The sequence below is a fragment of the Peromyscus eremicus genome, chromosome X (assembly GCF_949786415.1).
Source record: "Peromyscus eremicus chromosome X, PerEre_H2_v1, whole genome shotgun sequence".
NCBI classification, from domain to species: Eukaryota; Metazoa; Chordata; class Mammalia; order Rodentia; family Cricetidae; genus Peromyscus; species Peromyscus eremicus.
In genome coordinates this window covers 81,115,690-81,136,481 of record NC_081439.1, presented here as the reverse complement: position 1 = coordinate 81,136,481, position 20,792 = coordinate 81,115,690, and the positions used below count along the sequence as shown (strand labels likewise).

Sequence of the window (20,792 nt, the reverse complement as noted above, 5' to 3'; positions counted from 1 at the left end):
GAGTGATTAGGGCTCCATCACAAATGGAATGCATGAGGGTGCCCTAATAGCACTTGAGTTTCTTTTTGGAGTAAAGACACAGAGCTAGCCAACCAAGAGAAGAACAGGAAAAAAAGCAACCATGAAAGCCTAAACCATATATAAAGAGAGAAGAAACTGCTGTCTCTTTCCCAACAAATGAGGCCATGTCATAGCTGTCTTTACTGGTAGTGCTAAGAGCCCATCTGACCCACTGGGAAAGTGAAGGCCTGCACCTACAGGCTTCTGCCAGAAAGGGCTCCATTCCCCTCTTCTATCTTGGGGGCTAGAGTTAGTTTTAAAAGAGATTATTCAAGCTACGGTCTACTTGTCTCAGGACTCATCCTTATGCAAAGGCTGCAAAAAGAATTTGAAAGTCAAGAACATTGACCATTAGAGAAAACCTTTACTAGATCAAAAATAAATCTCTGAGGTTTAATTAGCTAACCCTTTGGACATTGATTTTTTTTTTGCCCTAGTATGGAATTTAACTTGTCCTCCAAAGTTTAAAGAAGAGCCAACCCAAATCCAGCTGGATTTGTGGCTCTAGAGAGGTCCTTGATTTTGTTAAGCATGGCTTATGCTTTCTCTCTCCTCCATACTGTTATCTAAGTCACAAAATCAAGAATTAGACCTAGAGCAAAGCACTCTTCTTTAAACCAAAGGTCATTCCCAGTTCAGTTCTTGCATAGGTTGCACTATCTGAAGGAAGTTTCCATAGCGCATGCTTTCTAGGGACAAGGACTTCTCTGTTGCTTTCTTTTTCTCTGCATGTACTGTAACTATGGATTTTATGTTTGTTTTGCTCCTGCTCCCAACTCACATATTTGCACTTAAGACCTAATACAATATTATTAACAGGTGGGGCTTTTAGTAGGTAAAGTTATGAGAGATCTGCCTTTATGAATGGGATTAGTGCCCTTATAAAAAGGCTTAAAGGATTATCTAGTCTTTTCTGCCTTTCTGCTTTCTATGATGTAAGGACACAGTATTTATCTTCTTTGGAGGGTACAGCAACAAGGTACCATTTGGGAAGTAGAGAATAGCTCTCATCAGTCATGCAGTTTTCTGGCACCTTCATGTTGGATTTTCTGGTCTCCAAAACTGTGGAAAACAAATTTCTGCTTTTTGTGGATTGTTTGATCTTAGGCCTTTTGTTAGAGCATTGTAAACATACTCAGATACCACCCACAGAAGCACCCACAGCATTGTATTGTAATTGCCTCTTCATTTATTTTCAGCCACATGACATTAAGTGTGCTCACTGAGGGCAGTCCGTATCCTTAGCACTGACCATGGAGCTTGCACCTACTCTTAATAGGATCTGTTAAATTGCATAGACTTTTTCGGCTTGAAGCTGTCCTAGCTACCATTTGTTCTGCAGTCATCAAGGACATCCAGAAAGCAAGAAGCAAAGCTTTTCGGTTGTAAAATCTTGGAATGATTTATCTCTTTTTGCTTTCTCTTCCACTCCCTGATTGCTTCCATCTACCTCTTTGTACCAGTGCCTATAGTTTGTACAAACACAGATCTTAAACATAGTATAAAAAATCCTGTGACTTTAATGTCTTTTGACTTGGGCTGGTGGCTTTGTCATCGTACTTAGTATTATATAGTACAGTCAAATCTGATTAATCGAGACTAACTTGAAGGAAGGCCAGTTGGAAGTATAGATAGAAAGTAAATGCAATTTTATTTCTTTGAAGTTCATAGAGTAATAAGAAGTAGACTAACAAAGTCCTTGCCAGGATGTTTTGCCAAGTAGAAGTCCTTGGACCTGTTTTAATGAATAAATAAGAACGATGTGCAATTAACATATTTATTATTTGTAAATTGCTTCTAAAGTACTTTAATTTATTCTCTTAAGTAGTTTAAACACTTCCCATGTAAACTTGTTTACATCACAATTTGCCCAGCAAACCTTTTAAAAATTGTGTAAGGCAGTCTGTTTCTATCTGAATGATCATCAAATATGAATGAGTGAAGACCCAACCACAAAGGTGTGACTCTGATATGGTGAGTCAAGTAAGCCTGTGGTGGATGCTATTAGGAAGTGGGCAGAACAGACTCTTCCTTTCCTACCTAGTTGTTAGTTACCCACAGTTACCTGCCCAGTCCTATTCTGAAAGGAAAAGGGCTTCCTGGATGCAATATTTAGCACCAGTCCAGCCCCTTCCACCAACTAATGCCGGAGAGTTTCCACTGAGGCAGTTAAAATGAGAAAATTTACCTTTTCGATAATTTCCTTATGATCAAACAACCCCCAGTGGGCAAAACTAATAGAAGATACTATATTTCGATTGCAGTTTATCTCCAGCAATTATAGATGAGCAATGTAAGTGGCAACCAAACAAGTCGTTTTCTAGAATGAGGCTGTATTTCAGAGAGCTTTATCATTCCACATCTCCCAGTCACTAAGCTAAAGACAGTTTGTTTCCTTGGGTGGATCATATATTCTCTTTCTACAGTTTCCCTAGGCACAACTAGTTTTCTTAAACGACAGAAAATTGACAAAAAGTGACTTATAAATATCACTTGCACTAAATTTTACTTTTTTTTTTCCCCATGAGAAATTTAGCTGCAAGGACTTTGAGCATTAGGTTTTATTCTTCTGGGGCTTCTTTGGAGAATTAACAGGAGAGAGCTGGGCAAGTGGAAAGAGATGAGCTATGATGTCAGTGTTGGAAGAGATGGGTTCTGTACTCAGGCCTAGGTTTCTAGTAACCGGTTGTGCTGCATTGGGGTGGTTGGAAGATCCTCATAGGCTTGTTATCTTGTGTTCAGAATGCTGATGGTGGGAGATAAATCGAGGGGTATGGAGAGGGAGAAAAGAGAGGGAAGAAGGGAGCTAAGATATTAGATAACTGCTAAAGTCATATTGAATTTTAGTGACCTTTGAATATATGATTTTGTCTTGGTCCTGAGACAGAAAAGGAATTCTTCAAAGTCCACAGTAGACAGCATATCATTGTCAGGATGCAGTGATGATTTTAAAACCTTTCCAAATGACCACATTTGGCAATCAAGCAACTGAAGGCTCCATCATGAGCTGAAGAAATAATTAATATTGTATAAAGAATATATTTCTTTAATTTATGAATGGTAGATTTCAAAAGGGACTATAGATAGAAAGCAAAAGCAGTAAATCCACCAACTGGGCTTCTATTTCCTATTCCCTATAAATTTAGAGGACATACCTCTTGTTTGGGAAGCAGGAAAGTCTTAGGCTCTTGCTCTGACTCTTTCAATACTTGGATACTTGGTCATGGATTCAGAAACTGTGAGCCTCATTTTCCCTGTCAATTTTAAAGGAAGAGTAATACTTTGCCTCCTCACTTCCTAAGACTTATCATTTGATACAAGGTTCTGTAAAAACGATTGCCATACCAATACAGGATGTTTATTGAGAAAATAATGTTTTTTGGTAGAGTCAGTGAGACCCACAGACTAAAAAATATTTAAATTCTATTAGATTATAAAACACCCTCTTTGAAGGATTTTATTGTATTCAGAATTATTTGTGTTACATACTGGCATATTAATAGGAACAAATAGAGGTCACTAGTTTGTTTTTTAGGCTTATAAATGATACTTTGAACAAATGGAAATGATGGAAAAACAGGGATAAGGAAACATAAAATTCAAGTTTTGACTTAAGTCATTCCTCTCTCCTGTTTAAATTCTTGCGAAATGTTCAAACATACACCTGTCTCAGAAACGAAACAATCAATCTTGAAAGAGCATATAAACCTTGACATTCCCATTTCAATCCCAGGAAGAGACAGGTGAGAGATATTCCTATCCCAGATGGTGCTTAAATCAGCTGACACCAGCCTGTGAGTGTCTGCTCTGTGCAAGTAACAATGACAAGCCCCGAAGACATAGTCCTACCCTTGAAAAGTGTCTTGCCCAGTGGGGGTACTATGTGAATGAGCAATACAAGGTGTTCTGTGATATGAGAGAGGTGAGTGTGTTCTATAGGTCACTATGTGTCACATTTCAATACTGGAGAATGCTGAGTCACAAGCTGACAGCTTTCCTCTACATTCTTGCCGCCACTAGGACTTTCTGTGGTGAAACAAATGGTCTACAAGCAGAATCGTAGCCACCAGCTGCACGTGGCTATTGAGCTCTTGATACCTGGTTACTATGACCAAAGAAAGAAAACATAAACTTAATTGCGTTTTTGTTCATTTAAATGCAAATTGCTGCAGGGATCTATGCTATTATATAGTGCAGCTCTGAAGGAGTGGGCCCATAGTTGGTCCTGAGTGGTCTCTGGTGCAGCTGTCCAGTCCTTTAATCCTGTTTTCCTGCCCACAGACTATACTAGCCTTGCAATGGCTCATTTCCAGCTGACAGCTCTGAATTATGCATGCTAATGTGCTTTACTTAACCCTGGGATGAGGTTTTTTTTTTTTTTTAAAGAAAAGATATTCTGTGACAGTTAAATCATAACAAAGGAAGGAAATGGGGCGAAAGAAAACTAGTATATAACAGCTTTTAAAACGTCTCAAATCTTGCCTTTCACATGATTTTTCATAGTGTGAGGTCATTTCTACTCTCTTTAAGCTAGTTCTCATTCTCTCTCTCTCTCTCTCTCTCTCTCTCTCTCTCTCTCTCTGTACACACACACACACACCACACCACACCACACACACACCCCACAGTCCTCTATGACACGAGCGATTTTTCACTGTATTTTTTGTTGATAGAAGAAATAGTACAAGAATAAGATAATATATCCCAGCAGGAAAATGTAGAAAAATATATTCACAATTCTCAATGAGCATTTAGTTAGAAGTAGAAATAAATATTCAAGAGAAAGCAAGTTTATGAGCTAATAAGAAGACATGCCACGTGTCTGTGGAATCACAGCTTTAGAGAGCATTTGCACATGCATTATTCCATTTGACCCTAATAACAACTTTATCAAGGTTGTTAGGATAGGCACTTTCTTTTTCCAGTTTATAGATTTGTAATTCAGGAAATTGAGAATTAGAGAGAGTCCATGATGTTAACAAGCCTAACATCTAGTAAGAGCCATCTTTGCCTTATTTCAAAAGCTTTCTGTGAGTTAAAAAAATGTTCTATGATCTTTCCTAAGCTTAGAACCATCTGTGTAAACTGTCTCCAGGGTGACTTTTGCCTTAAATGTAGCTGGTTATACCAGAGAAAAATAATTGAAACATCTAAACACAACATACACTGTTATTTCCCTCATGAAAAAGAAAAAGTGTGTGTGTGTGTGTGTGTGTGTGTGTGTGTGTGTGTGTGTGTGTGTTAAGAAATAACTGCCACATCTATTTGTACTGAGTTAAGCCCAGACCAAATGTCTTTTACTAAGTGGACACAAGAGCTGGGCACAGTATAACACATGTGTCACCCTAGCACTCGGGAGGCAGGAGGAAATGAGTTCAAAGTTGGCCTTGATTACATGAGACCATGCTGCAAATCAACAAAATAGAAATAGACACAAATATCAAGCTATCCAGAATGAGGAGTGGGTGTACTAGTTAAGAATGAGTAAAGCCAAGGAGGTCTAAATCTACTTGGAAAACATCTGGGAAGAGCTGGGGAGGGAGGTGGCTAGGCAAATGTGGACAAAAGAAGGGAGACATAAACGACCCGGGTTGAAGCACAGTTCTGACACAGCCCAGTTTTATGTTTCTGACAGTCTTCTTCTTCTTCTTCTTCTTCTTCTTCTTCTTCTTCTTCTTCTTCTTCTTCTTCTTCTTCTTCTTCTTCTTCTTCTTCTTCTTCTTCTTCTTTTTTGACAGTTGAGTTTGGAATTCTTCCTGTTTTTGATGCTGGGAATCTGATGATAGAGGGAGAATGAGGAGTTCCCCCTCATTATTTCTTAATCTTCCTTCGGGAGGAAATTGACGTAGTTGTGTTCACTGCCCTTGGATTTGTCATGTTTAAGCAGACTGGGGATAATTTTTTCTTCTTCTAAGGAGTGTACTCAGTCAGCCAGTCCTAATTACTTCCATTTCGTTGCGTTTTCCAGGATCTTAATGAGGTGTGGCCTGGTGGTGTGAGCATGGGACCTGGTGTGAACAGTCTCAAGTTCTAGTTGCAGATGCTCGGCGCCTCTTTCTAGTAGAGGGTGAATCTCTTCACTTCCTCTGTCATGCCATTAGTAGAGTTAATAATATTTATTTAGCTCATAATGGTAACAGGAGGATTAGCTAGTTCGTGTTAGCAAAAAGGATTTCAGGAAAAGAATGGCAAGTTTTGTGCATTGTGTTCATTTTCAAATGCTAATTCTTATTAATAGGAGACACCTGCTCTATTACAGTCATTAAGCACCTCACAGAAGTCTTGCTGGCTGAATGATAAGCAAAATTCTTCAGTTCTGTGCCATGAGCTCTGTAAAAAATGTAGCTACTGTCAGCCCTACTTTCCAACTTGGGTATGTTTTTTTTTTTTTTGCCTGACTAAAAATAATTCCTCTCCTTCATGGTTTCTGTAAGTTTTAGTAATTCCCCTCTCTCCAGCAACCCTTTATATTTACTGTTACTAGTGCAGAATGACTATTGTGTCTCAGCTGTGGGGGGAAATGATCCCTTTCCATGAGAGCCTGTTAAAACTTTCTGGAAATCTTCTGATAAAAGGTTTCATATAAATACAAGGTGCTTTAGTAATTGTTGTGCTTTTGGTTCTTACCATAACTGCATTACAGATTGCTAATACTTTGACAATTTCAAGCTGCTGGTAAAATTAGCCATTTTGTGAGGTGCAATAATGGCCTTCTCCATGCATGGCTGGCAGAACTCCACATTAGATGGTAGCCTTTTGCTGAATCACTGTCTTCAAAATGTGTCAAATTCTGTATGCCCTCCTCCTTCTCACCCCTCTACCATACAGAAAATGAGAAGGTCTGATAAATTTGGGAGGACAGGTAGGGGGTTTTTGAGAATGAGTTAACATTTCCACCACAACTTTTGAATGCGCTTATTACTTCTCATTTACGGCTCATAAAGTTTCTCCCCCTAATACCGATTTCCTGCAATGCTTTCTTTCCACACTGGAAACTGGAGGCTACTGTGGGTTTCATTCAATACCTAATAATTTATATAGAATGAAGTGCCTTTTATTTAAACTACAGTCATAATTAGGAGGTTGCCAATGTTAAGCAACCATGCAGCCCCAATTTTGAGAAATGTTTATTGTGCCTCATTAAATTTGAAATTAGTACTTGAAAGTTCAGAAATAATCGATGTATATGCTTGTGGCAGAAAATACATGTGACTGCTCTATGTGTACATGCTTCTCTCCATTCATCCTGGTACGATGAGAGTCTACTCGGTTTGCCATAGCCGTAATTAGAATATCTGCAACAAAAGAGAACCATGAAGGCTCTCATTGACCACAAACAAGAAAATGATCTATTGTATCTAATTAGAAAATATCGATATTAGAAACTAATGCACTCGCTATTTCTAAGATGGGAGATTGCTCCATTGTTTTGTGCCAGCATGATCACATATCACAGACTTGAGCAACAAGCTGGTACAAGGCAAATGAGTTTAGAGTGAGTGCTATGCCAAAGACTGATCCTCTTTTACTTTTAAATAAGCTTGTGGAGGCAACTGGGCTTGAAGTGATGTATAATCTAAATAATGGGATTGGGTTTGGAACTGAATTTGGGGGTGTTGTTTTGGCTCACAGGGACAGGGCCACCTGCCACTTACCTTCCAAATATTTTGAAAGTCTTTTCAGCTGACAAGGCTCACTCCATAGAAATTGTACTCTGTAGGCAGCCAGGGCTCTATAGTTGCTAAGTGGCAGGGAATTGAGGAACTGGTAAAGGAGAACTTAATGGAAAAGGATGGACCACCTCAGGTTCTGAGAGTGCTGGGCCTTCTCTGAGCCAGAGGAATTCAGGATCCAATGTAACTCATACTGTAGATCCCTAATTGTCATTGCTGGTGGGAGGTCTTATATGGATTTTGTTTTCTTTGTATTTTTTTTGCAATATTGAGGATCAAATGGATTTATTATAAGTTGTATCAGTTTTATCAAATCACAGCTTTTGAAATTGAAACTGCTGTATAAATTATAGCAAGTTATCTTAGTTTACATTCTCAAGATGGTTGTCATTGCCTCCAAGTGACAATTGAAATGCTTACCGAGGTTCCAGGGAAGGAAGTTAAACATTCCTGGATCCTTTAGCACACATGACTGGGTCCTCCAGCTGGGTCTGGGGAACCATCTTTAGTTAGTGCCAACTGCCAAGTTTTTTTTTCCTTTGTCTAAATGATAGGCTACACTTTACTCACACCTTCATTAGAAGCAGCCAAGCAATGTCACTCTGAGCAAAAGCAAGTATGAAATAGGCTGGTTACTTCACTGATGATGTTATGAGTCTTATATTTGTTTTTCATTTCAGTAGTAGGTAATGCCAGGAACAGTGTTCCCGGTGGTTTTCTTGTCATCCTTGTTGTTAAGGCATGTTCCAGCTGAGTCAGTATTTAAACTGATTGTAGTACTTATCCCGTGTGTTTGTTTTCTTGGCTTTTAGAGGGATGAAGGGTAACAGTTGGCACCTGCTTGTAAAGGACTTTGATATTTGGAGATGAAAGCATTCTGTGCTAGTGCTTGCCTGCAAAATAGCTTTAATGTGTCGTAGCTCCATATTTGGGATGGTGCTTCAACTCCAGGATTTTCTCACATGTGGTTGGTTGATAGCTACTTAATCCTTGAGTTGAGTTTTGTTTATGTGGGATGGTGTAGTTTGCCTTCCATGACTTCATTTTGTTTACTCTTCACCTATGTCTACTCATACTGTGGCCTTATTGATTTTGTATTTTTATGTACAGTAGGCATTAAATGGCTTCAGAGAGCATTCTATAGGCAGATCCTGTATTAGAGTGTATTATGTCTCATCAAAGACTTAGTGATAGCTTCAAGAACCTTATGCAGAAGCCTATATTTGCTTGTCCGATGGTACCACATTCAACCCAGTCTTTCAGCAGGACTTTTGCATTAGAATTGCACAGATTCCTGTAGAAAACTAAGAGGCTGGTTAAGAAGACCTTTGTTAGAAAAGGACATGGATTACTCTTCAAAAGATAGAACTTCAACCCCAAGAGAATAGTGTTTTTTCCTAGGACATCTCTGTTAATGTCTTGGTAGTCTGACAACATCAGTAGTGCCAGCAAAACTTTGAATGATCATGAAAGGATGCTACGTAAGACTCTCTTTCAGTTCAAATTGTGTGTTAACTATATAGCCCATGTTACCCATTAACAGCCCTGCCCTGAAACTCAGTAGTATCCTACAGTTAGTTCTTTATCACACGTAGAAAAGCAGGTGGGTGCCACACTGGCAGGCTGTGTCTCAGAGGTCTATGTAGATGAATACTTATCTTCTGATAGTTTTTAATCTATCCTGATTTAGAAAAAAATGTCAAGTCATTCCTAGACATGTTCAGAGTACTGATGGGTTTAGATGGACAGAAAACACTTACTACATTAACTTTTATCCGTGACAGTAGTATTTAGGCTATATGTACATATGAGGTTGAGATTGGGTGAGATAAAAGAATGAATTGTAGCTACAGAAGACAGTATGCAGTATGAAAGTGTTCTGAAGAAAATAGGACCACTTTGGATTAACAGAATTGGTCACCTACCTTCACATGTGAATAGTCTTATTCTTAATCACTTCCATCTTTTCTCTTGTTATTCTTAAAACATCACATGCATTCTTGCTAACTATTGAGGATTGTAGCAGATGGCATAGGTTCCTCAAAAGAGAGCCTCAAGCCCAGTTGGAAGAGAAACTGACATGCTACATGTGAAATAGTCACAGACATTGAGAAAATGCACAGTTGTATGTACAATATGTAATCAGAGTGTGAGACCATGACAAGCATATGAGATGATAAGTAATGGACATATATTAGACTTCAGAGAAGGTAGAAATGAGGAAGGTGAGGAAGTGAAGGTCTTTTACTGGATGACTGTTTAACTAAGGGTGGATTTGCTCCGATTTAATGCTAATAATAACAAGGAATCACTGCAGGACTGGAAAACAGAAGTGTTGTGATGACAATAGTGGGCAAGAATGATTATCCAAACAGCATTTTGCACAATGGGCTGAAGCATTAAAAACTGGAAATGAAGCAACAGTGGCAGGTGATGCAGACTGTGGAGATGGTACTAAGAGAATCTAAAGGTACTACTAATCAGGATCTGGCCCTAAAATCTTAAAAATTTTACAATGATTGGTAGGAGAGAGATGTTTCTTACATTTAGGATGTGTGTTATGCACACCAGATATTGGTGAAATTATTAAGGCCATTCCACGTAGTTAAAAGGAGATTTATTTAATGGCGTAACTTACAAATTAAGGGATAGGTAGGTCGTGGGGTCTGGGGAAGGTGTATCACAGTCCAGCGGTGTTCTCTGGAGCTCTGCTTGGCACACCTCCACCGTCCAGGGTCCTGGAACCGTGAGAGTGCTCCGATCCAGATCTCGGGTCCCCTGGTGCCTCCCTTGTCCCTGTCTTGTAGGCGTGACAGTTGCCGAAGTCTCAATGGGGGTTGGAACTTCCAGATCAAAGCTGGAATGGCTACCCACTACAATGGTCTGTTTCTTACCAGTGTTTGGAACATAATTATTGAATGGATGAATTAATGAGTTAATTCATAAGAATCACTTTGTTTAGAAGCCTAGACATTTTGAGCTTGAAAGGAAACACTAAGATCATTTTGGTTAATCTCACTTTGAAGGTGGATAGGTTAAATTCTCTAGGAACAAAATGATTGATCCAAAGTTATCTGTGAGTGAATGACAACCATGGGTAGAAAATTTAGGTTCCTTTTTGACAACACACTGTTCTTTATAATCAAATTATATGTGTGCAAGTGTGTGTGCACACATGCTTGCCTGCTTGCAAATATGTGCATTTGTGTGGCAGAACTGGAGCTTGGGTATATATAAAGCATCAGATTTACTGTGGTTAGTAGTTGTCTTTCCTAGTGATAGGAACTCTGGGATGCTGTCCTTTATTCTGCTGCCAGTAATTCCTATTTTAACTGTTGCTGTGTGGATGGATGAGTCTTTGAATATACATTCTAGCTGGAGGCATGTTGGCTTTATCGCTATGCAAAACTTACATTTTTTCATTTTTATGTGTTAGGCATAGGAAGCAGGAAAAAGTCATTTGTCAATTCATTAAAAAACACGTGAAAGGACAGTCATTTGAATATCTAAAACAGTATTCAGTTTTGGAAAAGGTTATGGGTCTTTTCATCATTGATCAGTGGACATAATTAGCATTATTGGAAGTTAGCTGTTAAGAAAATAGGCAGCAATTTAAAATCACTTTGCTGTGCATCTGATTTGGGGTTTTAGTTTCAAAGTTTGTGTCACTAAGGTGACTTAAGAGTTAACCATTTCAAAAGAGTAAATTACAGTTGCTATGCTTTTCAGTTTGGTGGGAATTGTAAGGTGCAATGTAAAAGACTGTTCATTTTTGAAATACAGACCTTTAGGTCTGAAAATCTCTGTTTTAACCCAAGCGTCTGAAACCTTTTTATAGCTTGTTGTAGTGGCCTGGGGATTTGTGCCACTGGGCAAAGAGTCTAGTCCTGGATATTTGCATTTATTGGGCTTCTTTCTCCTTAGGGTTTAAGTCTCTTCTAGTGATAAATGTGGTGCTGAGAGAGCTGTAGTCACTCTTCCAGAGACTAGGGCACAACTCAGTGAACTGTAAAAGTAATACAAAATGACAATTAAAGTAGGGCATTCTCTGCTACCTTGAGGGCCTGACAAAGTGGAAGTATTTGACTTCTGATGTGCCAGACTTATTAACATAGAAACATAACATAGCACCCACCCCCAAAGTCTCACTCCAAATTTCCTATATCCAGAAGGATACTGAGGAAAAAGTAGTAAACAAAGAAGGTGCCTAAGCAGGCGAAACACAAAGCAACCATAAAACTCCAAATGCTGCACAAAAGTCCGTATACTGAAGGCCAGGCAATTTCTATTTTAGAACCTGTACATCTCCATGCTCTCTAGTCAGAACTTGTTAGCTCAGTTTTTAGACTATGCTCAGACATTTAATTGTTTCCAAGAACACGGTAGAGTAAAAACATTCAAGGAAAAATGGCAAAAGAGTCCTGAAAAGCAGCAACACTTAGGGTTCCTCTTCAAGTTAAAGCTATGAGCTACCCAAAATAGTGTTTTGGGGTCATTGAGGGTAGAGTTTAATCCTGCACATCACGGTATTTTATGTTTACATGGGTACTCCCAAATAACCAAGAAAAGGTAAAATCATGCTTTTTATACTATACAGAGGGAATTTGGTGATACATTTCAGAAACAAATAGGAAAAGTTAATTTAGTAATGTAGTTTCAGTTCTTAAAGGGGAAAATCCCTAACCTCTGGATATCTCAGCTATCCAGAAATATTCATTCTTTAATAGCTGTAGAAAAACCAAGGTTTTACTAACTCAGGGCCAAGAAGTCTGCTCTCATTGAATTTCTAAGGGAAAAAGGCTTCTAGTTAGAGAAAGAATTTGTGAGTGTTTTGGGTGATTTTAAAAGTGACATATTTCCCATCAAGACTAGAAATTAAAGTTTGCTTTTGACCCATTTTTAATGTCAAAATTACATTTTCAGAAACAAATGTTGTTCTTGTCTCTTTGCTGTGTTTCTGTGTTAACCTGGCTGTCTCATTAGAGATGGGGACATTTCCTAGTGAAATTAATGTGACATTTAGAGAAAAATCTCTATCTCAAGTGTTTCATGTTATTTGCCATTTAGAATACTTAGAGATGGGACTGGAATAATGTCAAGCAAATTTTGATTAAATAAGGCTAACCAGGAGCTAATATATTCACACACAAAAGTAAAACTCTTATTATTTCTCAAAAAGTCTGTTCCTTCTGTGGTTCTTTGTCCTACACTGAGATCACCTTGGCTGATAAACTTACAGAAGTGCTGTCATATGATCAACTGGTAGCACAATATGATAACTGGCTTGTATGAACAAACATGGAACGTGTGGCCAAAGGCTGTAGCTAGTTCCTTGTTTATGATATTTGGACTTCACCATGGAGGTGCATTCGATTTATCAGGGAAACTTTAAAAGTCGTATGAATTCCACGCCAATTATCTCAGCATCTTTCATAGATAGTACTTTTTTAAAAAGTTCCTGAGATGATTCTGATATGCACTTAGAGCTGAGAAACACTCATTTAAGATGTGCAAGCTGTTCCAGTTCATTAAGGCAAGATGGTTTCTTTCTCAGGGTTCTCTAAGTATCACTTTTCACTCCACCAGATGAGGAAAAATTGATTCTTTTAGTGCACAAGAATTGTATTTGAGTACACACCTGGACCCAGTATGAGACAGAACGTCTTTTGTACATATATGTGTATGTGTGGTAGGCTTGCATGTGTGTATAGGTCTGAGGTTAATGTCAGGTATCTTCTTCACTCTTTACCTTATACATTGAGGTGTGCTCCTCACTGTACTTGGAACTCAGGGTTTCAGCTAGTTAGCGTGATCTGGGTATTCTCTGTTTCTGCCTCCCAAAGGATTACAGGTAGGCTGCCAGGCCCACTTGGCTTTTATGTGGTCCCAGGGCATGCAGAGTCCAGTCTTCATGCTTGTACAATAAGTGATTTACCTGCTAAGATATCTCCTCAGTCTGAGCTAGAATTTTCGATGCTAATAAATATAGACCCATAATATAATAGGCCTTCATGGCCAGTTAACTCAGTTGTTCTGAATGTAGTACTGAAGCCAGTAGTGGATTCTGTTCTCATGTGAATGATTCTGTTGCGTAATGTTCCTGTAATTGCAACCAAGCTACTTCTTTAGGGACTGAAACTGACTGTAAAGGCAAAAGACAATGGATGAGATGGAATAGCTCCATTTATTCTGAGAAAGTTGCTTCGAGGATCTGTTTTACTAGGATGCAGCATGGTCCATCTGCTGCTTTGGATAAGGGAACATTCACATTTGGAGTTCTGGATTCACAAGACTGGGAAGTTTACTCACTAAGATTAAAGAAGAAGAAAGGTAGAGGAAGATGATAAAGTTCAATGATATTTTTCTACCTTGAATGTCATATCATAGCTGTTGCATCTGTCAATGGCTAGCCAAGTTGTGAACCTTGATGAGTGGGGAGAATTCTTAAGATCATTATAACCAGGACTTCTAGAGTTTTCTCTACTGCTAACTCATTGACGGTGAGTGGGATACCTCATGGTGAGATAGATATTCCCTTAGGAGTCAAAAATAGTACAGTCATCAGAGCTAACATTTGCATGGTTATTTCTCTCTGCTCAAACATGTGGTTCCTGGACGGTGCATGGAGGTCAGGTCATCACAATGCACAGAGATTTGATGCTTTCACCTGTGCACACATGTAAACTATTCTGCTGGAAAATATGTTTCTCTTAACAAATATTAGCCTGGTATGTTGCTCCTGAGTTTTCTGCAAGGCCAACCAATACCTTCTACTTTTCTTTTCTTTTTTTTTTCCCTAGTGCTTTTGTGTATCTATGTAATTTTTCTGCCATTTTACTTGTAAAGTTCTAGTAAATTTGGACAGGAACTTGTTTCTTTACCAGAATGAAGTAAATTTCTGGTTCTATTTGCGATGTTAAGCTCCACAGAAAGCAATGTCGGTGTGGAATCTTATTGTGAGCCTTGATAAATGCTGTTGAGTTTATCTTTTGAATTCATGTTTCTGTGGTTTGAACTTCACATAGGAGGAAACTGAGGCACAGACAAATTAAGTAATTTAACAAAGATTGTACCATGAAACAAAGAAATAAATCACTGAATGCTCAGCCCATTCCCTATTTTGGCAGGGTATCATGATTTTCAGGAGGTGATAACTTCTTGTTAAATTGAGTATTGTAGAGAATATAATAAAACAACCCACATGTAACACCATTTTTACCCATTGTGTTGATAAAATGAAGTAAATCAAATGTTTCTTAGTTAAGTGACTTCTGAATAACTTATTACAGCAAATACTAAGGTCATATTTCCAACACAGTCTTCTCCACTAATTACTTTTGTCACAGTCTCAGCATTCACTTACTAATCAATGAATTAGAAATGGACTGACCATTTTTATTTTTATTCATTCAAACTATTTCTTCCAATATCATCAGAAGTTACTTGTGTTTACACTAAAGGGTATCTAAACATTTAGACAGAAACAGTGTAAATACATAGTACACAGTCTGTCTTCGAGTGAGGGCCATGTAGGGAACATGGCCATGTGTGAGTAACTATTGGACACTGGTGGGTTTTTGTTTCCTTCCCGGTTCTCTCTCCTTTGATCCTCCCAACTGTTTAGTGCCAGCTTCCTACCTACTCTGTAGATATCTAGGGCCCTTACTTACCCTGACTGTTGGCTGGTTAGTGTCCATGTGGTAGCTGGATCTGCTAGTACCTGCCTCATTTTCTCCTCTATCAAACTGTGAATCTTTGAATGTAAGTACTGCATCTAACAGTCTAGTGCAGTCAGTGTCTGACAGGTAGTCATCCAAAAAGAATTTGCTATTTTGTTCTCTAGACAGCTATTGTATTTCCATTTCCAGGTGCTTTCAGTTGAAGGGATTGCAGAAGGCCTCGAAAGAATGGTGGGGATTGTTGAATGGCAGGATGAGGGAAGAGATGTGTTTGGGCGTTTGGAGTTCATACAAAGGTTCAACAAGAGCTGTGCTTTTAACATTGGGTGTAAGATCAAGTTTTCTAGGACACTGACTTTAGTATAGATGTTTCCTTGGCTTCTACCCATTCTAAGGCTGCCCCCCCCCCAATCTGTCCAGACTCCTGGTGCTCAAAAGCTATTTTCCCATCTCTTTCATCTTTCAGGTACCCTGCACTTGCTTTTGTAAAACTCTTGCTCCAACCAGCTACTGTAACCAGATTACACAGTAGAGTTTTAATGATAGGAACTGAGACAGGGCTTTGCTTGCAAACTTCATGTTTTACATGAAAGACTTTGGTACCCCCTGTGGACTGCCCTTTACCCTGTTTTGGGCATAGTACTTGTTTGCCTTTGTATCTGTGATAAAATGAAATCCATCCTGTGTAACTGATGCTGAGCAAATGTCTTAAAACAAAGGGAAGTGCAGCATTTAAATCCACAGTAGGGGATTACCTTGCTGCATTTCCATATCTTTGGAATAAATATTTTAACATGTTAATTATCTACTTCTAATAAAAATACCTTTGAACTTATAGTCAATTTGATGGGCATAAAATGGTCTCCACTGGGGAATGGGAAGCAATTAGTTTCTGTAACGATTGTGAGTCATACTGTCTCTTGTCTCTAAGTGGTTACATGGTCAGTAGCCAGCCATATTCTAGAGAATGTTTGTACCAAGTCCACCCTGGTCTGCAGAAGTAAGATGCTGCTTTTGGAGGGCTCTTGGGGGCCCCAAAGAAGACATTCATCAAACTGTTGCCCCATTACTGCTTTGCACAGTAAAACAGTCCTTTGAAGTAGAACATTTAGACTCTATTATGAATCATCTTTTAATCTTTTTCTTTCTCATTGCAGACTGAAAACTATTCCTTTGACTCTAACTACGTGAATAGCCGTGCCCATTTAATCAAAAGGTATGTGGGTTTGCTTTTGCATTTCTACTGCTTCGCTTGATTTAATATAAAAACCCCAAAACATTAATTTTTAAGAACTCTACTCCTTTGGATGTTATGATGAATGCCTATGTGCTTATGCTCAGAAGAATTTAGAGAAAATACAGAAAGTAAGGATCATTGTTAATTCCCTCACACAAAGAGAATCACTGTTGGTATTTCATCATATTTATTTCCATCAAAACATTGCAAAATTAAAAATGAAATTGAGATAACATAAAATATTTATTGGTGATTTTGGAATCAATGTTAGAAAGATCAGAAAAATTAGAAAACTTTCAAAATCATACTGATGTCCAAATTTTTGTTGCTACTCAGTTAAATAATAAAAGGCCTCAACCTTTGTTTTCTTGTGGAGCTTGTAGTATGTTCTAAGATTGTTATTATTTTGCCAGTTTTGAAAATTTAAAGATATTTCAATGACAGATGAAATATCTTTTATAGTACTTTCTAGATGAAAGAGAAAAAGAAAAATTTCCAACTTTATACTTGTCAAGGAATTATGAAATGTTTTGGTTGAAATTTGAAATTTGTATGATTGATTGGTTATAACTTAGCTACATTTTGAGTACAAAGCAGAGGTGAATATTGACAAGATTCCACCTGGTATGGTGAGTCCTAAATTCTTACATTTGGGGGGAAGATGAGATTAGGAAACCCTCTATCGAGGTAGAACTAAGGAAAGGAGAGAACTTGGTGTGCAAAAGTAACCCAGAAGTTGACCATTCAGATGATGCCTTTATTGCTGTTTCATGTAAATAGCCTCTTGAATGGTCCAGTAGTTATTCTGCAGTTAAAATTGAACACTGAGTTCTGTTTGTTAAAATAATAGCAATAAAGCAGAGGAACAAACAGGGTATAATAGAGCTGCAGTGGAAAAGATCTGAAAATTCTACTATTTTGCTGGCTGTAATCCCATAAATTTATATTGCTGTAAGAGTGGGATTCAAAGCAAAAAACAAAATTCTTGCTTTTTGTACAAGAAACTTGAATTCACATCTGATTTAATTTATGATGCTGCAGTAACCCCCCAAACTATGGTAGATTTATCTATATTGGTTTGGGATAGCTTGTGACCTTAAATGATGATCATTAGTCATCTTAAAATGGCTATCCTTGTATTACCAGTCATAGTATAATTCAGAAAATGTTGGAGTTGTTGGGAAGAATCCTCTGGACAAAAGGTAAAGAAATGAAAATTATCTAAGAAATTTATTTTAGGAAGAAAGAAAAAGCCTCTTCGTATGTACTGATTAGAGGGGCTTTGCAGGAAAATACTGCTTTGTTTTCTGCTTCAGGACTGTTATTTTCAAAGCTTCTTTTTGAACTGGTAAAAACAGTGGCTTGCTTGATCCTTACAGGTCTCTGGAGCTAGCTTGTTCTGGGTACCTGGAAATTCTCTGACTAGGTTAAACTGATAACACAAGACTGATTTTCATAGCCTAGTAGAAGGCTAAGACTCCTGGGGACCTGCACATCTTAGATCAGCTCCAAATATCCAACTTAGAAGGCAGACTTATGAGATAAAGACTTATGTTAAAGCATTTAGCTTTGGGGATACATGTATTTCCACGACAGCTTTGAGACTCACTAGAAACCTCTGATTTTGATTAATTACTTTACTTGTATTTTTTTATACACACATGCGCACAAAAGCTACATCCTGGACTGAGTGAGCTCTTGGAGGAAATATCTCCAGATGTGACCTGAAATCAAAGATAGTAGTTTATTTATCAGGGACCACTGATTAAGAGGAAACATCTGAAAGCTTGGGAACACACACAATTTCATCAGTTTCTTTTTATAGAACTGTGACAGTTTTGGGAACCCATGAAGGTCTTAGAATATGTGGGGCCAGTTGCATTTAGACAAATGAAAATACCTAAAAAGATACAGGATATTTTGTGTGCTATCCTTTTCAGGAGAATAACCATTACAAGTGTAAAATGGTAGGAAATGACAGTGGTAACTAATATTAACACTGATCCCAAGGGATCAAGCCATGGGAAGTGATCATCCAAGATGTTTAAGAGATGTATATGTTTTCCTGAAGACCTATGTTTGAAAAAAAGCTCCTGGACAGGAAATTCTGATCTTGCCATAAGTCTTAATTTTATTAACAAACCTCTGAATTTTAAAAATGTCTGGCAAAGTTCAGCCTAACTCTTAGAATTTGTTTCCTATACATTTTTCCTCATCTTATATTCAATTTCTAGCTATCTAAGGACACTTTTGAAATGTTGTTTTGGGATTTCTTGGCCAGACTCTTTTTTCATATATTTTTTCATTTTTCTTTATTAAGAATTTTTTTTATTCATTTTACATACCAGCCACAGATACCCCTCTCTTCCCTCCTCCTGCTCCCCTCAAGCCTTCCCTCTCTGTGGGAGAACTGCCCTCACTTTACCCTGGGTACTCTTGATGAGAGAGAGATAAGAAAATATCAGTAGAATGATAGGCCTAGCCAACAAGAAGAAAGACAGAAATACAGGATAGTTTTGGGAAAACCTGGTCAATACCCATCGGCCGAGAACTTTATTCAAAAGATATTTTTATAACAATGCCAAGGGGCAAGGCAAAAGACCTCTCCCTTGCTAGATTCAGCCAAGTGCAGACCCTTCCAAACACCTGATAACCGTGCCCATGGTCAAATCATCCCCTTATGCAACCCTGCTGGGTAAAGCAAGAACAGATTCTCTGACCTTGGGTAATTTGTGCCTCCACCACTCCAACCCACCCCCATTCCCTCCTCCAAAAAGGTAAGGCCTCCCATGGGGAGTACTCCATGGTGTATATGTAACACATTTTTTTTTTTTAAAAGAATCCATTCTTTGGTTGAGGGGCATCTAGGTTGTTTCCAGGTTCTGGCTGGAAACCAGCATTACGAATAATGCTGCTATGAACATGGCTAAGATCAAAACCACTGATGACAGCTTATGATGGAGAGGATGTGGAGCAAGGGGAACACTCCTCCACTGTTGGTGGGAGTGAAAACTTGTACAGCTACTTTGGAAATCAGTACGGTAGTTTCTCAGAAAATTGGGAATCAATCTACCTCAAGACACAATGATACCACTCTTGGACATATATCCAAGGAATGCTCAATCATACCACAAGGACACTTGCTCAACTATGTTCATAGCAGCATTATTCATAATAGCCACAATCTTGGCTAGAATCTTACACACAGACACTTTTATTCTTTCACACCTGTCTACATTTGATAGTTGAGCGCTGGCCATCCCTGGTCCTTTTTTGTAGCAGTCAGGATTTCTACATGAAATAATAAAAGGATTCGACAAGATACATTTCATTTTTTCTGGTATAAGAAGAAAGGAGTTAAAAATACTACTGAAGAGACTCATCAAGAGAAACATGGGAGGAGTAATAATTATTTCTGGTCAGTTTAGGGCTGTGGTCATGATGAAATGATTTCATAGGACATTCAGTACCTTGACATCCATCTTCTCTTGTCTCATTTTCTGTATTGCATCCTCGTGGGTAATATCAATAGAAATCTAAAGGTTTCACAGACATTAATCAAAATAGAAAAGCATGAGGAGTGGATCTGGAAGGAATAAAGAAGGTCTATGGCATATTCCCCATAATTTTCTGTATGGAGGAATTCCAACATTCTATCTCTGAGGTTTAATATTTTTTCCATAACATTATATGCAATCCGAAGATATACAGGAGGTGTTTTCTGAGCCCATGTTAGTAAACTAAGTGAGTTGGGGATTTTTTCTGAGTGGGATTTTCTTCCCACTATGTTTGTATCCTTGCCATCTTCTCAAAGTAAGGAAGGCCAGCAGTGCTACTTTACCGTGGCTGCACCTTTCTTTCCTCAAGCCTGCCCTCTGCGCTCGTGGCTAATATCTATCTACTCCTGTAGTGCTATTGGATCCATATCAAGCAGAACATGAGGCTGTAGCTCAAAGAAAACCCAACAGTAATTGAGCAACACATCAGAAGCAGTTTAGAAAGGAAAATGAACCCTGGCTTCTAAGCTATGCATGGCGATTTTCTTTACTACCAAAACTGTCCCAGAGTTCTGTAGCATCTGGTATGGTGCCATGTATATAGTAAGTATTTGGTACGTGTTTTTCAGATAAATAAGAGAAAGTA

At 38.3% G+C, this 20,792-nt stretch overlaps 1 protein-coding gene across 1 annotated transcript in view; it reads left to right on the top strand.

Annotated features, from left to right (window-relative positions):
* Pcdh19 (protocadherin 19) overlaps positions 1 to 20,792 on the top strand; it is a 102,756-nt gene that overhangs the window by 38,423 nt on the left and 43,541 nt on the right. Inside the window, exon 4 of the mRNA XM_059250618.1 lies at positions 16,570 to 16,628. Coding sequence (XP_059106601.1) covers positions 16,570 to 16,628 — 59 coding nt within the window. The remainder of the gene's footprint in view (positions 1 to 16,569; positions 16,629 to 20,792) is intronic.